Source organism: Callospermophilus lateralis, chromosome 5 (assembly GCF_048772815.1).
Source record: "Callospermophilus lateralis isolate mCalLat2 chromosome 5, mCalLat2.hap1, whole genome shotgun sequence".
Classification (NCBI taxonomy): Eukaryota; Metazoa; Chordata; class Mammalia; order Rodentia; family Sciuridae; genus Callospermophilus; species Callospermophilus lateralis.
The window spans coordinates 34,082,121-34,099,507 of record NC_135309.1 but is presented as its reverse complement, the minus strand read 5'-3'; the positions used below and the strand labels follow the sequence as shown (position 1 = coordinate 34,099,507).

General features: G+C 50.0%; 1 protein-coding gene across 4 annotated transcripts in view; it reads right to left on the bottom strand.

Moving 5' to 3' along the window:
- Tnip1 (TNFAIP3 interacting protein 1) overlaps nt 1-17,387 on the bottom strand; it is a 51,296-nt gene that overhangs the window by 27,625 nt on the left and 6,284 nt on the right. The window contains exons 1-4 of one of the 4 annotated variants that reach the window (XM_076856426.2): nt 16,909-17,078; nt 2,992-3,163; nt 1,628-1,759; nt 1,187-1,272 (exon numbers count right to left, since the gene is read on the bottom strand). In XM_076856426.2, the coding sequence (XP_076712541.2) occupies nt 1,187-1,272; nt 1,628-1,759; nt 2,992-3,127 (354 nt within the window). In that variant the 5' untranslated portion in view covers nt 3,128-3,163; nt 16,909-17,078. Of the gene's footprint in view, nt 1-1,186; nt 1,273-1,627; nt 1,760-2,991; nt 3,164-16,908; nt 17,079-17,387 lie in introns of those variants that run through there. The other 3 variants (XM_076856427.2, XM_076856428.2, XM_076856429.2) reach the window with 3 other exon arrangements.

The window sequence follows — 17,387 nt, the reverse complement described above, 5'->3', positions numbered from 1 at the left end:
CCCAGTTTCCTCATGCATAAAATAGGGATGTTTGACTAGCTGACCTTGAACTGCTAGCATTTCAGGTCACATTTTTTAAAGGTCTATACTTCTGAAACGTGTCCATGAACTTCATTATTTCTCAAAGAAAAACCATGAAGTAGGTCAGAGGGTTATATCCTCTTTGGACAGATGAAGAAACTGAGGTCATACAGTTTATTGTTAATACTAGCACAGGACTGGGCCCAAGACTGCAGATCCTGCTGTGGCACCAGAGCTGTCTCCTAGGTCTGGGTCTGATTGGTCTTCCAGGTGATATAAACAGAAGTATTATTGCCTCCATCAAACAAGGTCCTGTGCTGGCCTTGCCAATCCAGTCCAGGAGATCTCAGAGCAGACTGATCTAAGAAAAGTGCCAAAGATGGTTCAACAAACATGGAGACTTTTTCAAATTCACCCAAATCCAAGGTGACTAACCAATCCCATATTTTATCACATCTCTCAGCCATTTTAAATGGAATTCACTGGTTGTTCAACCAACTGACAGGTCCATGGTCCATGTGAACCTGCATGTGGCTCTAGGATTCTCATTAAACCTGGCCTACAAAGACTATTTCAGCCTTCCCCATGTCCTGGGATGGGGCAGGACAATGGGAGAAATGCCCAGCTTCCATCTGAGTCTCACAGCCACCATGACCCCAACTCTAGTCTCAGTCCTTCCCTAGAAAATCCTTTCCCCTCTACATTTTCCAGTTTGACCTAGAAAAAGGCCCTTCTCTCCCTGGACATGATCTTTAGAATGAAGGTGCTAAACTATATGATCCCTTGGGTGCTTTCTAGTATCAAGTAAACCTTCCCACGCCAACTCTGCAAGAGATAGTTTCTGAGCCCTCCCCAAAAGTGCGAGTTCCAGGTCACATGTGCCTGTCTTCCGCGCTCTGTGCAGTCAGTGCACACTGAACTTTGAGCAACCTAGTAAATGAGAAACTTCTTGGACATACCAGGGTCTTTCTGATAGTTTTAACTATAACTTTCATTTCAAAATGGGGAAACTGACACTTCAAAAAGCTTGAGATTGACTTGCTCAATATCACCAAGCAAGTCAGAATGTAGCTCATGACTCAACCCTCTTTCTTTTTGTTCTGTTATCTGCCAGTGGGATGTTGAGGTCAGGCGACCTCCAGCCACAACTCCAAATGTAACTTACACTGGAAGGAGGTTTGGGGGCTGATGCTGATTTGTCACTGGGGCACGCAGGGGCAGCGGGAGGTGCCGGAGTATTTGTGTCCTCTCCTGGAAAAATCAAGACAGCAGGGCTGAAGAGATTGGGAAAGGGAGAGCTCCAGATACCAGCTCCTTGAGGACAACGCTAGACAGAAGAGTGCTCAGACAGAGGTCTCCACTTGAGTCAGGGAAATGGGAGGAGCCCCATTGGGCCTGAGAGCCTGTGAGAACAATGAGCCCTGGAATGATGGGGACAGAGCTTGGGCAGAGAGATGCTTTAGGCAACAATGAATGGGAGAGTGGTCTGTGATCAAGGATAAATGGGGAGGATGTGGGTTTCAGAATGAAAAGGGGAGTTTACTATGAAAGGTCTAGGGAGTTTGGGGTCCAGGGAAAGGCAGAGGCACCCGGATTCCTCTCGTACCTGTGAGTTCAGTAAGGTGGTCAAAGGAGCTCAAGGAGGGACATGGTGGGTGCGGCTCGCTGTCCTTGACCAGCTCCTCTGCCTTCTGGCGAAGTCGGGATGCTTCCATCTGGGACTCTTCCAGAAGCTCCCCTGGAGAGAAACAGGGAGCAGGAGCAGAAAGGACTTACTCAGCTCTGGCAAACCTGCCTCTTCAGGCTCCAGGCCCTGGCTTTCCTCCCACCACTGCTTTGGGGGCCACGTGGGATAAACCCCATCCTGAACACCAACAGAACCACGCAAGGGAGAGGAAGCAGGCTCAGGCTCAGGGAAGCAGGAGTGCAAGGGAGCTGGGAAACTCCTGGCCCCTGGCACTGCACTCCTGCCCCGCTCCTCTACACCTGTAATCCAAAGGATTCAGGAAGCTGAGACAGGAGGACAGCAAGTTCAATGACAGCCTCAACAACTTCGTGAGACCTAGTCTCAAAATAAAAAATAAAGAAAAGGTCTGGGGATGTAGCTCAGTGGTAAAGTGCCCCTGGGTTCAATCCCAAGTATCTTAAAAAAAAAAAACGCAAGCCAGGATCTCCCACCATGTGCCCCACAGCAAGCCACAGCCTAAGCCCCAGGTCAGGGGCTGCCTGAAGGACCGAGACAATCCACCCAGCACTAGGACTCAGCTTCCTTCTCCTACAGCTGGGGAAGGGGAAAAACCACCCCTCCTTCCCCACCCTGCCAAGCAAGAGAGAAAACATTTTAAAAATCAGGGAGCTATGTCCCCCACCCGCAAACCCGGGATCAGAGAATATAGAGAAGGTGGCATCAAGGCAAAGGCAGAGTTTCGGGAGCATGGGGAAATGGCAAAAGCCTCGCAAGGAGCGGGAAGAGATGGCTTTGGGCCGGGTGCTGATGTGGGGACGATTCAGACAGGTGGAGGTAGCAGTGTGACAGCCTGAGCAGAAGCCAGGAGGAGAGCAGTATGTGGCCTCCAGCGGCCAGCAAGCTCTGCTCCCTCCTACCAGCTGGCACTGTGTGCTGGTTGCCCTGGGGCGGCCAGCTCTCCCCACCTCTCATGCCCAGGAAGACAGGCCCTCTGGCTCCAGGGCCACAATCTGGGCCTTCCTGCTCCCTCTCCCCCATCTCATGCATCCCTGCTGGTCCCCGCTGGCACCCTGTGGGGTAGTGGGGAGCTGGGCTGGGAATTCTTCATGCATACTACATAAGTGCATGAAGAGGCACCTGCAGGGCAGAAGCCAACGCTGGGCAGCAGGGACAGAGGGATGATGGGCAGAGGCACAGGCCAGCTGTACACTCTCCTACTGGGCAGGGGCTGCTGGCGTCACAGCCTGTGGGAAGGCAGCTCACGGGGAGGGAACAGGCTTTACCTAACATCTTTATCCCTTGCATTTTTTCCTTCAGCCGGGAATTCTCCTCCACTAGGCGCTCAAAAGCTGCTGATGCCTCTCCTGGAGGCACGTTGCCCCCAGGGTCGTAGATCCGGTAGGGTCCTCTCCCTTCCATGAGGGTGGCTCAGCCCTTGCCGTGGTGCCCACCTGGCTGTAAGGACAACAGCAATATATCAAGGGGCTGGCCAGGCATTTTTTCTGGGGAAACTCTAGTCTGTGAATGCTCCAAAAAGCAGTTCTCCCTAACTCAGAGCAGAACATAGCACTTTGGGCTGGTCTGACCACAGTACAGCAGAACAATCACCCCCTTTGATTTAGACACTCTGCTTCTATTAATATAACCAAAGAACGGCATCAGTTTCTTAAACAGCCTCATTGCACTACTGGTTCATTTGAAACGGTATAACCAACTATAGGGTGCAATGTGGAAGACAAGAAAGAACCTGAACTTGGAGTCAAAAAACATGAACTCATGTTCTGTCTGTGATGTCTGGGAGGACAGGGATCATACCATTTGCCCACTGCATCCTCAGTGCCCAGCACAAAGTCAGCTATGAAGTGAATGCCAAATAAACACTAACCAAATGAATACATAACCTCACCATTAAAGCATTGTGGGAGGGTGAGGAGTCCCTCCCCCTCTCTGAGGAAGGGAAATGAGAGTCATAAATTAAATCAGTGATCTTTAAAGTAAAAAAGAAAAATCCTGACTAATATTTGATACACTGTCACCCTCTTCCTTTGGTCTGTCCCTTCCAATTCTAATGAACAGAAGAATTTTCCACCAAACCTCTGTTGATGTATACAGAAAGTTTTTTGAATTAATCTATTTAAGTCCAACTGTTGTATTTCACTTGAGATCACTCTGAGGGCGATTTCAGCATCCCGGTTCTGTGACCTAGTAGAGTCTCCTTCCTTCCTTCACTGATGACAGACTGAGGTACTCCTTGCTGAGTCTAGGTGCTGGGGGATTATCAATAAACCAGACAAGACTCTTCATGAGGCTACTTTCTAATGGTGGAGGCAGAGGGGGTGTTGGGTGATGAGCTGGGCTAAATTGGACCAGCCCCAGGGCACCGACGCCTCATCAACACCGGAGCGCTCCTAAGGCTTCCGCTGGGCACCTTGGAAAGACTCCGGGTCAAGAAACCACACTCCACAGTCATCACCTTGAGGCAAAGACCGCCTCAATCAGGAGTCCTCACAGGCCCTTGGGAACCCACACAATGCTGGCTAAAAGAAGGGAGTGGGCAGGGTCAGCAACGACGCCAACTGGCCAGACCTGCAGTCAGCGCTTCAGATGCATCCTGCCCTCAGCTGCACAGCAATCCTAAGATGCTTCCAAGATCACCCTCATTTTAAAAGGGAAACAATCGGCCAGATGACAAGGTTAGCCGGTGAGCACCAGATGCAAAGCCAGCTCTGCCTGCTCTCTGCACAGCAGGACCAGAATTCCCTCACCTAGAGTAGGGCCAGCAGTAGACAGGGAATTCAAGTCTCTTGGGAGGGGGGCACCAGGCTACCAAGTAACCTCTGGCCATTTCCCTGACAGATGGAGTCACTGGGATCAAATGGGAGAGGAAGAAAACCAAGGCTGTGATGAGCGGACCTTCCCCCAGTGGGTGGAAGACAAGAACTGCAAGGGACACCCACGCCCTGCTGGGCCCCAAGAGGCAAAGGACAGCTGCCCACACACCAACTCAGGAGTCACTGCTCACTGGCAGAGGCTTGTTTGTAACTGGAAAGGTCAATGCTACATGGCAGTGCACTAAAGCACAGAAGTATCCTCCAAATTAAGAGTCAGTGTGGGTGAGGCACACAGCAAGGGGCTGGAAATGCTGCAGATGTGAGGGTCCTTCTCTGCTCACTGTCTCCCCATGTGCCTGGCCACTAGCACGCAATATATTTAACTGCCTGCATTTGCCCATTTGTCTGGGAACTTCCCGAGGCAGGAGCAGGAAGTTTTTTTGGTATCTCTTAATTCCCACCTCCAGCACAGGAAGGTGGTCATCACTGAGATGAAGAGTTCACAGATGGGGAAACTGAGGGCTGAAGGGGTCAGAGTGGAGCTACCTTTAGTGGCACACAGTAGCAGGTGTCCTGCTTTCTGCTGCCCCCCACCAATAGCTCACGGTCAACACAACATGATAATCTGGGTCATTCTGACTCCATGTCTGGCTTACTCAGTTTAGAAGCTCCGTGAGAGTAGGGACTGAGTGACGTTGTGTGTTGGGACAATTTCAGAGAACGGTGTAGAGCAGGGTCTCAATACACTCAAATTCAGAGCAGAAAGACCAAAAGGATCCTGCCCCACCTCCTGAGAGCGATATCTAAACACCCCGAGAGAGCCTTACCATGAGCCCTGACCAGAGGCCCTGTGGACCACCACACCCTTCAGGCCCTCACAGAGGCCTGGATGATACCATGACAGGGCAGGATGCAGGCTCAGCACCTGAAACCCCCTCCACATCCTCCAAATCATGCCACGCGAGGGAGCCAATGAAGAGGCTCAGGCCATGGGAGCAAAACGGGGTGGACAGGGCTTTCCTCCCTCCTCCAGCCTTGGTGTCAGGTGTGAGCCTGGGAAAGAGATTGGGCTGCCAGGCGGGGGTGGGGTGTGTGGGAGACACTCAGGAGAAACAGTCTCCTGGGAGAAAATCCTCTGGGGATCAGAGCGGCCACCGAGGGAGGGCATGGGCTGCCGGAGAAAAGACAAAGGGAGGAATGGGGAATTTCCAGGCCTCCTGACCTCAGAGCCAGCTGGCCAGCGGCAGTTCCAAGATGATGCTGGGCAGATGCGAACCCAGAGAGGGGAGTCATCTCAGGATGACGGAGGTGAGTGGGAATGTCCCAATCCATCCACCACCAGGAGGCACAGACTTCCTCAGAATCATTCAGTGCACAAGGGACTACAGCAGAGAAGGAGGCTGGCATGGCCAGCGTCACCCCCTTGGCCACATACCACAGAGAGCTTGGAAAAGGAACTCCAAGGTGCCTGTCCTGGTGACTTCTCTGCCACCCGCTCTCAGCATATAGACTGTCGCTTTATTTCCTTGTGTGCAAGAGGAGACTGGACTAGACAGAAACTGGGTGCGGTCTTAATGCTGGCCGTAGGATCGGAGGAGATCCAAGCCTTGGAAGCTGGCAGCAAGTCAAGGGAAGAGAAGGGACCAGCATGCTGGAGACAACGTGGCCTTTGAATCAGGAAGAGAGGGTCCAACCAAGGCAGGGGACAGGGAGAGGCAGAGTGAGGGGTTCAGGATGCCAAATTGAACGACGTGCTCAGGTGCAAGGGCCCCGAGAGAGCCCTTCTCAGATGTTGCCCCTGGGGCCTCACCCCACTAATCCTGCTCTGTCTGCCCTGCAGGTTGTGGGACACTGGAACAGTCACCCACCTTTTCTGAGCTTCAGTTGCCTCATCTGCAAAATAGAAATAATACAACCTACCTGGTATAAGATCAAAATAATTAAACTATGTGCATGGTTGGAGGAGAGTTTTCACTTTCTTCTTCCTGATGATTTATTTAACAAGGAACATTATTTGTTTTATAATAAAACTTCAAAAATAATAATAATGAATACATAGTATGAAGCTCAGTATTTAGCAAATAGGTGCTTAGCAGAAGGCCGGGGCACCCCCTCACCTGTGTCCAGCTGATCTAGCAGCCATGACTTCTTCCCAAACACTCCCTCTTTTAATGGAGCATCCCAGGATCTCTAGCCTCTCAGTAAGCTGGGTTGGAACTTCTACTTAACTTCTGGCAACCTGCAAATAACCTCTGACTGCTGGCCCCAGTCCAACAGAGAGCAGGTCTAACACCTTAGCTAGTGAAGACATGGCTCCCAGAAACCCACGAACCACAGTGCTGCGCTCATGAAAGACTGGGAGTCATCTGAGTCTCACTTCCTGCGTCTGTAAAGAGCGAGATCTTGCGATTTCATTCAAGGATGACAGGAAGCACACAGCCATGAAGTCACACTGTAGACTAAAGCAAACTCTGTCCACATTCTCATCTTATGATGACCTCCAGTCCTCCCCAGCAATTTCAAGGTTGGGAAAACTGGCCCCAGGACCATCCATCACTGATCAGGTTAGACTTTTGGGACAGTGAAACGACTGCGTATGATACGCTAATGGTGGACACGTCATTATACTTCTTTCTTATTTAATATTTATTTTTCAGTTTCCGGTGGACACAACATCTTTATTTTATTTTATGTGGTGCTGAGGATTGAACCCAGTGCTCCGCACATGCCAGGCGAGCGCGTTACCGCTTGAGCCACATCACCAGCCCATGTCGTTAACTTCTGTTCAAACCCAGAGAATGTGCAACACTAACAGTGAATCCAAGTGCAAATGACAGGGCACTGGATGACGATGATGTGTCCACACAGAAGTCTGCAGCACTAATAAACACACCACTTTGCAGGGGGTGCTGATAATAGGGAGGCTGTGCATGTTGGAGGCAGGAAATCTATGTGCCTGCCTCTTAGTAATGCTGTGAAACTAAAACTGCTCCAAAAACATGAAGTCTTAACAAACAAAACAAAACAGGTAACTGTCAGCTCTTCCACCAGTAGCGACCCAGCCCTGTTCTGGACAGTGTGCACTCAGGAAGCCCACTCCAGCACCCTCCCCAGTGGGGAGACTGGGGCTTCACGCCGGAGTCTTGGCAATCAGGCAGTGATCAAGGGGCTGTCAGAATACGGTCCAATTAATACGGGAACTGGATCTAGTGAAGGTACACTAGGGCAAACACCTTCCCCTCTGGGCCTTCATTTCCTACAGGGAGGAGAATATGACAACAGCAATAACACAACACAGTTGGGCTGCACAATCTAAGGTCCCTTCTAGTTCCAACAGTTCAGAATTCTCAACTCACCATCACCACTTTCTGTGACCCTCTTTCCTTAAGGCTATGATCCTCAGCTCTCATCCCAAGGCCAAGGAGGATTTCCCAGACACCAATCCTCCAGCGAAAGTGTGCAGGGTGCTGCTGCCTGCCCAAGAGCAGTCCAAGACCCTGGGCTGATGGAGGTCCACAGCCCTTCACCAGGTCTACCCTCCTCCCTGACATGCACCAGGCCTCCAGGAAAGCCCAAGGACTCTGTGTCCCTCAGAAGCAGCACACATCTGCCCTGTGTCCTTCCTCTCCCCTCCCTTCGGCTAAGCCACTGCAGAGGGACCTCTGTTGCATCTAACCCAGGCCACAGCACTCCTGCAAACACCCGAGCAGCCTGGACCATCCACTGGCTAAAAACACTGCAAAAGCAGCCTCAGACAGCTAACTAAAGCTAAGGGGGAAGGTGACAGCTTGTTAGGTACCACCATCATTATGCACACTGCCTCATTTTCTTCTTACCACCCAGAGAGGAAAGTTGTGTCCCTGCTTTTAACCCCCTTGTCTAGAGAACATCATCTCTATTTTTCAGATAAGGAAGTAGACTCAGAGAGGTTAAGTTATCTGCCTAAGGACACAAGGCTGGTTAGTGGTAGAACAAGTAATCTAGTCTTGATCTGTGACCCTTCAACACTGGGTCCCTTTCACTGTCCTGCTGCCAGGGAGGCGGGAGTTTGAAGTTCTGGGTGGGGTTCCTGATGCTCCAGAACAAGCCCAGCTTCCCTGTCCCTGCCTTTACGCTTTGCATACAGTGAGGCCCAGTCTGCTCAGGGTCACCTGAAGTTTCCAGGCTGGGCATCTCAGGCTGGAAACAGGCTCAGGAGAAATTCAGTCCTATGCTCGTCGGGCCCACAGAGGAGCCACAGGACTCTGACTGCCCATCTTTAGCCAGCTGGACCTCCACAACTAATTCCCCAGGCATCTGGGCAGCCAACACAGGCCGCAGTCAGGGTGCCCCCAGTTAGGTTTCCACTGGCCTGTGTTCTACCCTCGGGCTCCCCTGAAATACAGAACAAAATGTTACCCTTTTTACTCAGCTATGGAGAGGTTGAGAACCTCAAGTGTGTTCTTGTAGACCTGTTCCTTGCACTGTCCCCAAAGACACTAGCTTCCACAACACTCCCCAAACCCCACCCACAAGTCCACACCCCCCCATCTATAAACTCACCCTGGAATTCAACACAGCACTCCAGGTGGGAGCTGCCTGGCCGGACACAGACAGATTTTCATCTCCACCCTTTTAGGAATTATATTTTATAATTAAATTATATAATTATATACTGATACAGCCTTGGTATACACTTGCTTTTTGTATAGATGGGTTGCCTCCAGTAAAAAGTGTCTGCTACAGTTTGGATGCAGAAGGCCTTCCAAAGGCCCATGTCTTAAAGGCTTGGTCTCCAAGGTAGCATTACTGGAAATGGTAGACCTACGGGTAGGTACTTAGGTCAATGGGGACATGCCATCAAAGGGATTATGGGATCCCGGGCTATTCCTTTTCTTTGCTTCTGGGCTGACGAGGGGAATAGTTTTACTTTGCCACATGCTCCTGTGAAGATGTGCTACCTTGCCACAGGCCCAAAGCATAAGGCCAACCAATCATGGACTGGAACCTCCAAAACTGCAAATCAGAATAAACCTTTTCTCTTTATAATTTTCTCAGGCATTTCATTATTTGATAGAAGGCTGACTAACACAGCGTCCTTTCTCCATGATGTTAACAGCACGTGTGCATGGCCAACTGGCTAAGAACAAAGTACTGCTGCAGAAAAGTGTGCTCGAGGAGGTTTCCCTAACCTAATGGGCCAGGACTTGACAACTGATTCAGCGATCCTCTATCAAGCCATCTAGAGATCTTTGCACACACGGGGTTGGGCAAAGACGTGCACAGCCACAGGCTTTGTTATAGTAAAAAATGACCTGAATATCCATTGAGAAGGGACTAGTTAAATACACTGCAGTGCATTCAATGGAATACTATATAGTCATCAAAACAATGAAGTAAACTGCTTTGCTATCACACACACACACAAATGCCCATAAAAGAAAAAGCGAATTGCAGATTTACACATATAATAGGATACTATCTTTAAAAAAGCAACAACTCTATGTGTGTGTCTGGGTGTAAAATCTTATATATGCACAGAAAAAGGAAAACTAGGAGCCAAACTGTGCCTAGTAGACGGCTCCAGAGAAGGATCTGGTCTAGGACCTGAAAGCTAAAGAACTTTCTATTTTACCTACAATATTTTAGCTTGTAATATGGAAAAACTAATCTGGTTCTTATGCAAATAAAAAGTTAATTTTTAAATTTATCATGGGGATAGGGAAGTGGAGGAGGAGGGGAGAGAGGACAACTTTCACTTCTTACCTTTTCCTTTGGGAACTGCTTGAGTTTGGTAGGATATTCCCCCATGGAGCATTATTACTCTGTAACTTTATAAATGAAGATTTTAAATAATATTTTTTTTTAAAGAAAGAGTGAGATAGAGAGGGAGAGAGAGAGAGAGAATTTTTTGAATATTTATTTTTTAGTACTTGGCGAACACAGCATCTTTGTTTGTACGTGGTGCCAGGATCGAACCCGGGCCGCACGCATGCCAGGCGAGCGCGCTACCACTTGAGCCACATCCCCAGCCCTTAAATAATATTTTAAAAAACAATTTAAGTGGCTTGATAAGATCACAAGGACCACTGTTCTGGCACCAAATGAGGCTGCAGGGGGGTAGGTTAGGGGTGGGAACTTCTTTACCATGTGCCTGCTTTGTGCACAGTCAAGCCCATAGGGATGCAATAGAGAATAAAGAAGTCAAGTCTGGGGACAGGTTATCTAGCTAAGGAATTCTGTGTCTGGAGAGGTGACAACCGTAGAGGAGAGGTACATCTGGGACCTTAAAGGTTCTGGCTTTGGTAAGTGGAGCTGGCCTTGAGGACAGCGAGGCAGATGTAGAACAGGACACCTGCCCTGCTGGTGAGGTAACAGAGTCCAGAGTGCAGAACTTGACTCAATCCACATCATCCTCAAGGAACAAAGTGGAATCCAAACTGATCATCACATCACTAGTCCCAACTTGCTTCCCTGTCCCAACAGCCCCCTGAGAAGGGCTGGGAAGGTGGCCCAAGCAACACCTACATGCCTTCCTTACCAGTGCCTTCCTCCTCCCTGCTGGGATTCCCAAGAAGGCCACACCATCACCACTGGCCAGTGAGCCTGGCTTCCCTCCCAGGGTCAGAGCCTTCCTGAGCCCTGAAGGAATTGCTTCAACAAACAGCTATGGGAAGAGAGAGCACCAAGCCCGACCTTAGGGCAGGCTGGGAGTTCCGACCATCTCCCAGTCCCAAGCATGCAAGAGCTGGCTTACTCAACCCTGTAACTCTCCACTCAAAGAAGGAAGATGTCAGGTTTTGAGAATTCCCCTTATACCAAATATGGTGGAAAGAGGATTTAACAGAACCAAGCCTGGCTCTGCTCCCTCCCTGAGTGACCTTGGGCAGGCTTCACTTTCCTTCTCTCTCATGTGTAGACCAAGTAGAAATGATAGACCTGTTTGAATACCTTGAAGTGCTACCCAATAGCTACCATAATAGCTGTGAAAGCACTAAGAGGGAAAGGCAGGAAGCCAAGGATGCGTGTTTCAACAACCGAGGGCTGACAATTACCTACATAAAGAGGAAAATGAATAAATATACATTTAATAATAAAAAAATAAATTCCCAGGTACTTTCACATCAGGAATACCACACAGCAGTGAAAAATGAATGGACCAGAGTTACAGATATAAACGGGATGAATCCCACAAATATATTAAACAAACAAACAAGCTGTGGAAGAATAATGACAGTATGATAGCATTTAATTAACATTTTAAGAAATACGAAGCAATTGGGTGTGGTACACAGGAGCACACCTGTAATCCCTGCAACTTGGAAGGCTGAGGCAGGAAGAGTGCAAGTTCAAAGCAAGCCTTAGCAATTTAGTGAGGCCCTAAGCAACTCAGTGAGACTCTGTCTCAAAATAAAAAACCCCTTAAAAAAAGGGTGGGGGTGTGGATCAGTGTTTAAGTGCCCCCAGGTTCAATCCATAGTACCAAACAAACAAATGAAAAAGAAACAATATTATGTTGTTTAGAAATGTACACATTCATTAAAAAAAAAAAAAGAAAGAAAGAAATACAGGAGAATACTACTAAATTCAGAATATTTGTTTCTTCTTGGGATGGTGACCAGGGAGAAATTTTAGGTGTGTGGAAAATACATCATCTCTTGAACGGGATGAATGGGCACCCAGTCTTTATCTGAAAGACTCAATAGTATTTCTACAAGTCAATGTCGCTGACTACCAGGGTTCAGGGTCAGGCAAAGGTAGCACTTACGGAGGCAGAAGCGAGGGTGTGAAGGGACCAGGGCTCCCAGACCACTGCCCAAGCCAGCTGCGATGAAAGCCAAGGATGAGGGGTCCAAAGGCCTCCAGAAACAGGACGAGTGTTTTGTAGGGTGAGTGGAGACCAAATTATGGGGACCCCCATGCCTGCCCTAAATATACCAGCTCTGGCCTCTAAACAGGTCTCTTTGGTGACAGGACTGACTGCCACAGTACCCACCCCTCACTCCCCACTAGGCTGTCCTGCTTACCAGCCACACAGGCCCTCCAGGACACTGGCGCCTGTCTCTCAGGGAACAGCCTGAGGGTAAGGTCTTTGGGAGAGAAGTGCTCAGTCCTGCAGGGACAGCCCTGACACAAAGAGCCAGCTACTCTCCAGTCATCCGTTCCAATCGGAAGAGTGACTGTCCTGGGCTGGTCACAGGAAGAACATCAAGAACTTCCTGCAGTGGCTCTGGTGGCTGCCCAGGCTTATCTCTTAGGGTTAGAGCTGTGCCTTCCCCTGGCAGCTCCTCTGAGGACCTCAATACTCTGCTCATGCAGAGGCCAGGAACAGGGTGGGCAGGTACTAGACACCAGGAAGGTGGCTCAGAAAACCCTGGCCCAATGTAAGAGCTTGGAACCTGCTGGAGCCAACAAGATGGTGGCCCGACCACTGGGCTATTACAATTTTAGGGCTTCCAGAGAATGTCCTGCCAGGCAGTGCTATTCCTTTTACGCAGCTGGGAATCCAAAGCCAGCAAGAGGCTGAGACCTGCCCAGCATCTCTTAGTGATACAGAACGGCCAAAGCCAGGTCTTGTGGTGGCCACCTATGCGTTCTGTCAACACGCCACACCACCGCCCTCCTTTCCTCAGAGTGATCAGGTGAGCCATGAAGGAAAAAGGATGTAGAAAGAAGCAACAGCCTGGACAGAGGGCCACAGAAGAAAGATGTCTGTAACAACCCTCGAAGTGGGCTTGGGGTGTAGCTTAGGGGTAGAGCACATGCTTAGCATGCTCCAGGCCCCGAGTTCAATCCCCATACCACAAAAAAGAAGAGAGAAAAGAAAATATTGGAAGGAGTTGCCTACAGGCAGCAGTTCCCCAACTCCAGGTGGGGTCAAGCAGGGGGATGAGGGTGCCATGGCAGGCACTCAGGCCAGATGCTCTCGGAGCCCCTCCTACAGCTGAGTTCCCACCACTCCAAAGAGGGACAGGCACTTGAGACAAAGCAAAGAATGATCATTCAGAGACAGAGTGGTACACAAGTTGGTAGAAGGCTGGAGGCAAGTGATCCAGAAGCACAGGAAACAGGACCATCCTCACCTATTGAAATCTTTCTACAGCTTTGTCATTAGCCTTGGGAACAGTAAGAGCTGCTGGTATTCACTGAGGGCTGGCCACGTGTTGGCCCTGCATTGAGTGTCTGAAACACATGGTCTCAGGAATCCATCACTCCAGAGGTGGACCTTATGTTGCACAGGGCCACAGGTGAGGAAGGGCAGCTCCAGAGTGGCAGAGGCAGCCCCACCCAGGTCTGCACCAGGGGCTCTTCAAGAGCCACTGGATCAGATGCTCTGGTTGTGCAGCCCAGCAACCTGAGTTTAACAAGCCTCCCTCCCTCAAGTTCAGGAACCAACTGCTCTAATTCCCAATGCTGCTAACTGGGAAAAAGAGACACTTCTATGTCTCTTGTGTTTTCGGGTCATTCCTAGCCCAACTGATCAGGTCCCCCAACCCAGGAGGTCCTTACTCCAAATCTTCTGCGTTGTCCACTAAGTCCCAACCCCATTCTACATCTCATCATCTTCTAGGGTCTGTCCTTGAAGTCATATCCTCCCCAAAGCCCCCGGGAACACCACACCCCAGTCACAATTATGTTAGGCAACTCACGAGGCACTTGCTGGCACACAGTGCTTTCCAGGTACTGCTCATAGCTCTCCACTTGACTGCGTGTTTCTGGAAACCTGAGCCTGTTCCTTATACATCTGTGTCCTGACCCCGCATAGCACAAGACATAGAGAGGCATCAGCATAGGTTTGCTAACTATCAGAGGAGGAGAGATGCCTTGGGAAAGCAGACTCCCATTCTCATCCTGCCTTCCTATATCTAGGGCTCAGCTTCCTTATCTGTGAAATGCACCAGTATTCTAGTTTCTTCTTCACTGGATAAACCCAACAGAGCCTCACCCCAGACTCTTCTCCAGTGTTAGAGTCACACAGGAAGACTAAAGGGGCCCCTGCCTACACCATCATATTCTAAGAGAAAGACAATAAATAAAATGATTAGATGCCAGCCCATGAAGTTCTGTACATATACTTTCTCATTTGCAAATAAACAAACTTATTTCTGAGCTTGATGAAATCATAAAAAAAAAATAGACAGTAATGTGACAGAAAGTGAAAAAAAGGGGTACTTTGCATAGAAAGGTCAGGGAAGGCCCCTCTGAGGAGGTGACATTTGAGCTGAGACTTGACAGATAAGGAAAACCAGCCATGGGAAGAGCTGGGGAAAGGTGTTCCAGGCAGAGGGAACGGTAGCTGTGCAGGCTCAGGGTGAGAACAAGCTGGGCATGCTGGAGTATCCCTCCAGGCTGGCGTGGTGTGGCTAAGCCACACCTAGTGCAGGAGGAAAATAGTAACCAATGGAGGGAGGCAGACAAACAGCCTCCTACAATGCTGCCACACTCAAATCAGGTTGGCCTGACCCAACCAGGACATCCGGGCCCCAAGTCACAGGCAGTACTGGGGGTAAGGGTATGAGTCAGACCCCACAGCTTCCTGGGGCCTCAAAAGACCTGGTATAGGTATCCAGGGGCAGGCACCAACCCTCAGCCATGCTATACCCACGCCCACAGGACACCCACGGGTTGGGGACTACATGGTCACGCAAGTATATAGGACACAGGACACTCCCACCAATAGCTTCCAAAGGGGCATGATCAAATGCTTCCATGAAGGGCTAGTCCCTGATCACATTATTTGAACACAGTCAGAACAACAGCCTCAGCCAGTGGAAAGGGAAGAAGGTTCAGATATAAGGCTTATTAGTCTTGGGCAAGTCTTAACCTTTTTGGGCCTTAGTTTCTTTATCTGAAAATGAGATTACCACAAGGTTGTAATACTGAGCCAGGTGTGTTGGTGCACACCTGTAATCCCAGAGGTTTGGGAGGCTGAGGCAGGAAGATTGCAAGTTCAAGGCCAGCCTCAGCAAGACCCTAAGCAACTCAGCGAGACCCTGTCTCTAAATAAAAAAAAGGGCTGGGTATGTGGCTCAGTGGTTAAGCATCCCTGGGTTCAATCCCCAGTGTGTCCCCCACCCCCGTCCCCCAAAAAGAAACACTGACTGTAAAGCACTGTGCCTCTCACATGGAAGTATTCATAAATGTAAGCTATTAATACTACCATTATTGGTTTCTTCATTGCCTCAGTTTGCTCTGCTGCAAAAGGAATATTAATATAATGTCACTGGGTTGCTGAATTTGAACTAATAAATATTCCACCCTCCTAATAAAATATCCTCTGTCAAGGTCAAAAAAAAGTTCTGAGAACCTCTTTTTTTGACCTCTCATCAGACACCAAAATCCCCTCTATCACACCCCCATTATTTGGAAAATGAGTAAGAGCTGATTAAATCCTATTTTGACGTTACTGTGAAATAAAAATGATGCATTAGGAATCCACACATTTCCCTGCACTGTCATTCTGTAAGGGGGTGTGGATGGATGTTGCTGATTCTTTTGCATCATCCACAAAAGTCCCTCCCTCCCCTTATCAAAACACAATTTCTCACTTGGTCGCACAAAATTCCCACCCATTCTTTGTATATAAAATTAATAAATGTAATGAAGTAACGCAATTACTTTCATATACATTCATTCTCCCTCTCTCTTTCTCTCTCTCTCTCTCTCTCTCACACACACACACACACAAACACACACAAATGTCCTACAGTGCAAAACTCAACCAACAGTAAAAACTCCACCCCTGAAGTCACTCCCAGTAACTAACAACATCTACCCTGCACATGCAAACAAACGTCTCCAGCAGTGTGCAAAATATGTTCCAACAAAAACAGTACAGCAGGGCCTCTGGAGCAAGGTGCCTGAGTTCAAATCCTCACTTTGCAACTCAATAGTTGTGTGAACCCAATCTCCTAGAATTCCTAAACTGCAGAAGAGGGCAAATAATACTCATGTTTAGGATGGATATAATAATTAAATGAAATGAACACGTAAAGCATTTAGATCAACATTCGGAAAGCACCCAATAAGTTATCTTCTTCATCGTTACATGCATGTACACATTGCTTCCAGAACTATACAAAACTACTCACGCCGCACAGTTGTCTCAGAAAGAACCCGGGCTCAGCAGGAGCGCCAGTACCCGGAGGGTCTGCACACCGAGCACAACGCCCCCACGCCCCGCCCAGGCTGGCTCCCCCTCGCAGTGCGCACGCGCGCCCCCAACCACGCTCCGCTCGGGGCCCCTGCAGTCTAGCGGCCCAAGGAGATGCCTCCGGACCTCGCGCACCCCACCCGGGGCCGCCTCCGCGGCCTGACGACCGAGGTTCTGAACGGCCCCAGTCCCGGCCTCCCTTCTCCCTCCAACCCCGCTGGGCCCGGTCGGCTTACTTAAGGTCGAGGGGTCGGGGGAAGGACAGAGTTCCGCTCACCGCACCCAGCCCCGAGTCCAGGTTCGGGACAAAGGCCCCGGCCAGGTTCGGTCCTGTGGTACTTCTCCGGCTCCCGGGCAGGGAAGGGGGACGCGGCTGAGGACGAGGAAGTGCTGGGGACCAACTTGCCCCACCCCTGGGAAAGTCCCCGGTGATCGACAGGCCGATCGACCAATCGCGCGGCGCGCTCCTGATCGGCCCGTGGCCGCCGGGGGAGGAACGGAGCGAGGTAAACAGCTGCCGCCCGAGTTCTACCCGAGCTGAGAGCCGGCGTAGAGGCTGCCGGTTATCCCGGTAGCCCCCTGGCTGCCTTCCCGCAGGCAACGTCGGCCCCGGCCCCGGCGCCCCGCCCCGCGCTGTGCAGCCCCTCCACGGCGCAGCCCTTAGCGGCATTCCCCGCGCCGGAAGACTGGGGCGGAGGCTTGGGACCACTTCATA